Raw genomic sequence first — 6092 nt, forward strand, 5'->3', positions numbered from 1 at the left:
GGCACAGCCGTTATTTGGTTTGGAACCTAAACTGTCATTTGTACGATCATTACCGTGACAGTGAACGCAACACAGGCTTGTCTCCTTGGCAACCTGGAAACGCTCGAACTGACGTCCCAAGGATTTGATTCTGTTAAATCTCAGCGAGTTAGCAGGTAAAACGTCACTTTTCTGAATATTTAGCAACAAAATTTGCAAATGCAAATATTTTGTGTTAAAGTTATGTTTAAAAAAAAAAGGGTCAAAATTGTCTTTTGATTTAGTTTTGCGATATTTGCAATATTTGTGCTACAGAAACAGATTTTAAGAAGCCAAATAAAGATGTTTTGTTAAAACAACACTGCAGTGTGTTTTCACAGCCATGTCCAGCAGCTGCAGGCAGAAGCAGGGTTTCCACAGACGGCTCCAAGCTGCAGGATCCACTCAGAAGGCTGATCTCCTGACCTGCCCCACGGGTCACCCAGGGCCCGGCAGCCCGAGCCAGAGCCAACCCCCCAAAGGGACGAAGCCTTATAGTGAGAGGACGACCCAGGGACGGGAAGACACTCCAAACTCCCAGAAATGGAAAAAGACACAGACCCTAACCTGCGAGAAGAAGAAGGAAGTAAAAAAGCAGGCTTCCAACTCTACTATAGTGGATTCGGAGGTTTTGAGGTCAAGGAAAAACGAGGCCAAATTTACGTCACCGCATTCACGCACTACAGAAAACACACATCCAGGTAAGAATGGCAGCTCAGCCTCATTTTCAGGCCTTCAGGAAGAAGCCTCCTCTTCATCCAAACAACCCAAACAGTCCTCCATCCAGGAAGGCCTGAGCTCTGAAGCCTTTGACAGGCGACCTCTGGCCCAGCAGAACATCTGGGCGGGCGGAAAGCTTCATGAGAGCAAACTGATTAAGGTCAGGGATGGTCACACCGTCTATGAATGACATGCTCGCTCTGGCTCCTTTTATGACTCTCTGATTCTCTTCCATACAAAGAAACTGAAGTCTGTGCAGAGCTGGCCCAGCAGAGACCGCCTCTCCGTGTGCGGTGACGTCTTTGATGATGTATGTGAAGGCTTGCCATTATTTGGACGCATCCTGAGGGAAATTAAGGTTTTTCCATTTCCTCTCTACCCACTAGCACATTTTTAGCATGGGCCGTCGAAAGTTAGAGCCGAGAGAGAGAGTAGGTCCCTGGTGTAGGAGTGCAAGTAGAGCAACCACGGGAACCTGGCCGGCGTGCATCAGGGAGCGTGACTTTAGGGGGGGGCAGCCACTCCACCATCGCGCACGCTCGTAAAATGATGTCCTGTGAGCTCGATTCCTTCCACATGAGAGCAAACCTACTCAGAATGTTTAGGATATTTATTCACCTTCATTTGTTGGAGTGAGTGGACCGTTATGTCTTTTTATGGGAACTGCAGAAACAAATATTTGCATAAGAGAATTAAAAAGAACCCTGCAAAAATCCCCAAATCTCCACAAAACCACTAGTTTTTAGTTCAAATATCTTGATATAAGACAAAAATAACCTCATAGTAACTCGAAAAATCCATTTTAGGAAAATAAATAGACTCTTGTTTCAGAAAATTCTGTCCTTTTTTGTCTTGCAAAAAAAATCTTATCAAAAATCAAAAAGCATCTTAATATAAGAAAGCATGTCCTAGAATTTTTTTAGATTAAATTAAGGATTCTAGGTAAAACTATTCAACTCCTCTCCAGCAATTTTTGCTTTTTTTTTTTAAAGAAAAATGATCAAATTTGAAGAATTTTTGACGTATTTCTAGGAGCCTGTTTTTGCTGATTTGTTGAAGAGCAATTAATGTTGAATATCTTGCTGGGTTGTTTTTACACAGTATTTTAAAGCAGAAGTTTTATTTTTGAACGGAGATGGGTTTTGTTTCAACAAACAGATTTGCTTTATTTTAAAAAACTGGAAACTTTTGTTTTGACTTGTAATTTACATTCAATTTTTTTGACAGATGTAGCTTAAATGTGTCATTCTATTCTTATTTCTAAATGATTCAGGGCTAAAAATGACTGCTCTAGTGCTTAAAATAGGATATTTGGGGGTTATGAGTGTAAATAAACGTAATGTAAATTTATTTTTACAAATTTGAGCAATACACATATTTTAGATCAATTTAATTCTGTTTACCAGAGCAAAAATACCTTAATATGATTATTTATGTGGCTAATTTCAAGGTTTATATTGGTTTAAAAAGAGCACACTGCAAAAACTGAATCTTTAGAAAGTTTTAACAATTTCAACATATTTATTTCTGTCCTGCAAGAAAAAAACCCTATCAAGAATGTTTTTTATGAACAAGAATAATCTACCCACTTGCAGAAGTTTTTGCATCTTTTCTAAGAGAATTTTTTTAAAATTTCAACAATTTTTTGACTTATTTAGGGGCTTGTTTTTGCAGAGTAATGATTTATTTTACGACAATAAATCTTAAATATCTTGATGAATCATTTGATCTTGAAACCTCTTATATTTTGCAATATTTCTAATGAAACACAATTTTACTTTACATTTAAGTGGAAGTGGAAGAATTCTAGTCTTATTTTGGGATGATTGTGGTAGAGAAATTAGGAGATTTGAACAGTTGTAGCTCCTATCCTCCTAGGATATTTTGGAGGGATAAATGTACAACTTTATATACTTTAAAGACATAAAGCTCTTTATTTGTGCAACACACGCTAATTTCAATGCATAATATTTTTAATTAATACCTTAATATGTCTATTCTAGGCTAACTTCAAGATTTAATTTTGTTTTAAAGGCAACTAATTTCACTTGAAAAATATTATGTCTTAAAATTAGCATTGCTCAAAAAAATAGTTTTATACCCAAATATTAAGAGATGCAACATCCCGTCATCTTAAAGTAAGATCAGAATTACACATTTAAAGATAAAATTGTCACAAATATCATCATTTACAATAAAACGTCTGCCTAAAAATATTATGTAAAACTTAAAAAAACACTTGTTTCGTCAGACATGTTTGGTCAAGACGTTTTCAAGATCAAATCACTTAACAAGACAAATGTTACTGTAATGGGAAGTTGGTTTGTCTTATGATAAGATATTTAAACTAAAAATGATATTTAAAAAGTCCCAGTGTGATTTTGTTGGTTTCTTTTTGGGATGCTTTAGCAGAAAGTACTACAACTGAAGTTTATTTTATGAAGTATACTTGAGTACAAGTATATCAAATCTACTAAAATCCTTGTACATGTAGCGTAGGAAGTATACTGAATACTTTTTCAGGCTAAATTTTAAGAGGAAACAAAATAAAAAAGTAAACTTCAAGTACATTGCCTCACTTGTAGTAAAGAGTACTTGTAGTACAGCTTAATAGACTACTTTCTGCTAAGTGGTGTTGTTTTTTAAGACAGATTTTTCTTAAAATGTGTCATTCTGGTCTTATTTTTAGATCTAGAAATAAAAATGGTTGGACTATTGCTTAAAAAAGGAGATGTTTGGGGCAAAGTGTGTAAATACACTTACTTTAAAGATTTAAAACTCTTTTTTTTACAGTAAATGTTTAATTTTGAAACAATATTTACAGTATAGTAAAATGAGAGTGTTTTTATTTACTTTCAGTAAAGACAAGGCAAGCCATCTTGTATTTTTATATTATTTAACTTATGTTTCTTTGTCTTCCAGACTGAATATGATTTATATGTCAACCACTTGATGGCCTCCCAGTCCCCACAGCACAACATGGTAAAAGCTGATATGAGTTTATCTTTTTTCTTCTTCTTCTGGTTTACCTGGAAAGGTTAAAACCAGACCTGGTTCTTTCAAAGTAAAAGTCTTCCTTTGGTCACAATTTCAAAAGTAGTATTTATGTTAAAGCATCAGTAGGATTAGCCGGATTCATTCTTCATGCTTGTTGTGTTTCAGCCGATGAATGCTCTGGTGGAAGATATCGGTCGCAGCAAAGTGAGAGAAAAGGAGCTGGAGGAGGCTGAGAAAGAGGTTTGCAGGCTGGAACAGCAAGCCACGAGATCTCTGGAGGAGAATAAACGGTAACACAGCCAAAACCCAGCCAAAAGCAATGAATCTTCTGCATTCTCAGTAGATTTAGCCCGTTTGTTCTTTTTTTAGCCTCAAAGTCCAACACGAGTTGCAGAACATTCCAGCCACAACAGGCCCAGAGGACAGAACCTCAGCGGGTAAAAGACAAAAAAACCGCATCCAAACACTTGCATTTCATCCTGCAGTGAGAGCAGAGAGCACACGTGATCCTGCAACTGTTGCCTTTTTAGCGTGCGAGCGAGCAAACCTGAAAAAGAAGGCTGAACACCCAGCGTTTGTGTGCATGTTTGTGCACGGACGCATCTCTTTTCCCTGCTTTGCATTCTCGCCCGTTTCCTCTGGTGTGACAACAGATGCGTCTGTGTGGGAGAACGCCGCGCTCCGCTCCGACGTCAGCAGCTCCAAAAGGCTGCAGGTGCTGCACGTGGCCAAGGAGGTCCTGCAGTTAGAGGAGGAGGTTCAGGAGAAGCTGGTGTCCAGGGTCACGACCTCTGCAGCCGAGCGTCTCCTCCAAGAGTTAAAGGTGCTGAGAGAACACTCCAGCTGAAGAGGGTTGAGGGTTGGAATCCTCACGTTTTCTCACGCTGAAAACATGCCTGATAATTGCACTGAACGCATGAGCGCGTTTTTTTGTTTGGTTTTCTTCTCCCAGGCCGAGATAATGACACTGATAGCTTCAAATCACCGTTTAAGGACAATGAACCAGGCAAGGGAAAGTACCAGCTTTCCCACCTTATTATAAGTCCATTATCCACACTTGAGCGCATGTTTGATTTCACATTTACCCCCCAGGACCTTGAGATCAGACTCCATGCAGTTCTGCAGAAAGAGAAAGGAAGCCAGGCCACAGGAAGGTGTGTAAAGTGACGCACAATGAACGCACGAAACCAGTCTATTTGCATCTGCGTGTGTTGTGTTTCATCACAGGATGTTGTGGGACCAAATATATGAAGACCTACACCTGCGAGAAACTCCAAATTGCAGCTCGGATGACTGAACGTCAGTGTGTGCGACAAGATGCAATAAAATAAACCGAATGTAAAGTTTAAATCACGACTTCATCCATAAGAGCACAAATTGGGATGTTGGGGGGAACAGTTTACAATGTTTGTTTTAAACTTTTTTTTAAGAAACTTGTTAAAAAAAGAACTCAGTCTGACTGAATCATCTCAGACTATTTACAAGTTTTTAATAAATATTTGAAATTGCGTTTACTGAGATTTTAATTTAGGATGGATTTAAAAAAGCAACAGAAGGAGAGATAACTCCTTACAACCACAAGAGGGCAGCAGAGACATTTGAGAAAAGTGCACAGAAAAACAAGTGAGATTTATTTCCTGCCTTTGTACTTTAAAGTCCCACTTACATCATCTTTTGATCTATTTTTAAAGCGTTCCCATTGGCCTTTTGTCATTTTTAGCCAAAATCATGATTTTGTGTCGTTTTCCAGGACATAGTTTCTGCAGAGCACAAGAAGTTTGTTAGAAATTGTTAGAATAGTGCTTAGAAGTTGTGGGCGGGTGTGTTGCCGTGGAGTAACCCATCCCTTTAACCCATCTGTTTACTCTCTCTCTCCCACTAGCCTACAGCCCCTCACACCCCTAACTTAACATTACCGGTGCAACCAAAATGGGCAGCAATATCGGAGCCAACCAAGCGTACGGTTTTGAGAGGGATGGCAGCTCGGATGAGGAAAACAAAGACGAATGTGGATCTATGGAGCGGAGCAGGGAGCCCAGCATATGTGCTTTGTCACAAATCTGATCTTTTTTTAATTTGTATTTTTTTATCAACTCCTGATTCACAATGATTTGAACAAATCGATTTATCGATTTTATTGATTTTAACCACTATCACCATTTTATATGTGTGCTGTGTTTTATTGTTCCATACTTGACACTGTTTTTAATACTGACTTTGTCTCATATTAATTGTATAGCACTTTGTAATCTGGATTTCGAAAAGTGCTATATAAATAAAGTATATTATAAAAAATAAAGTTTATCATAAATAAATACTGGGAAAAAAGCCTAATTTGAGCCTAATTCTCTTATAAT

The 6092-nt window shown here is 38.1% G+C and overlaps 1 protein-coding gene across 10 annotated transcripts; it reads left to right on the top strand.

The window, feature by feature from the left end:
• LOC110016540 (uncharacterized protein C6orf118) lies at positions 1-6034 on the top strand. 10 transcript variants are annotated; one of them, XR_013647668.1, is made up of 13 exons: positions 1-155; positions 347-677; positions 750-898; positions 980-1096; positions 3661-3720; positions 3901-4025; positions 4105-4172; positions 4389-4558; positions 4688-4746; positions 4827-4889; positions 4963-5073; positions 5267-5358; positions 5618-6034. XR_013647668.1 is itself a non-coding variant. In XM_078931383.1 (11 exons), exons 2-10 carry the CDS (start codon positions 362-364, stop codon positions 5030-5032), a joined length of 1269 nt encoding a protein of 422 aa, XP_078787509.1. In that variant the 5' UTR covers positions 1-155; positions 347-361; the 3' UTR covers positions 5033-5073; positions 5618-6034. The 10 variants fall into 10 exon arrangements, 4 of the variants coding, with proteins under 4 accessions (XP_078787509.1, XP_078787510.1, XP_020565374.1 ...); XR_013647662.1 differs by having other exon boundaries at positions 347-898; XR_013647664.1 differs by having other exon boundaries at positions 347-898; positions 4963-5034.
• The last annotated feature ends 58 nt before the right edge of the window (positions 6035-6092 follow it).

The sequence above is a fragment of the Oryzias latipes genome, chromosome 15 (genome assembly GCF_053564925.1).
Source record: "Oryzias latipes strain Hd-rR chromosome 15, Olatipes_Hd-rR_3.1".
NCBI lineage: Eukaryota > Metazoa > Chordata > Actinopteri > Beloniformes > Adrianichthyidae > Oryzias > Oryzias latipes.

What these genes read in the sequence shown, in the direction of transcription:
- LOC110016540 (XM_078931383.1), top strand. Translation starts at nt 362, where the DNA reads ATGTCCAGCAGCTGCAGGCAGAAGCAGGGTTTCCACAGACGGCTCCAA. An exon ending in GCATCCTGAGGGAAATTAAG is followed by an intron (nt 1,097 to 3,660) that starts GTTTTTCCATTT and finishes TTTGTCTTCCAG; the next exon opens with ACTGAATATGATTTATATGT. An exon ending in AGAGGACAGAACCTCAGCGG is followed by an intron (nt 4,173 to 4,388) that starts GTAAAAGACAAA and finishes GTGTGACAACAG; the next exon opens with ATGCGTCTGTGTGGGAGAAC.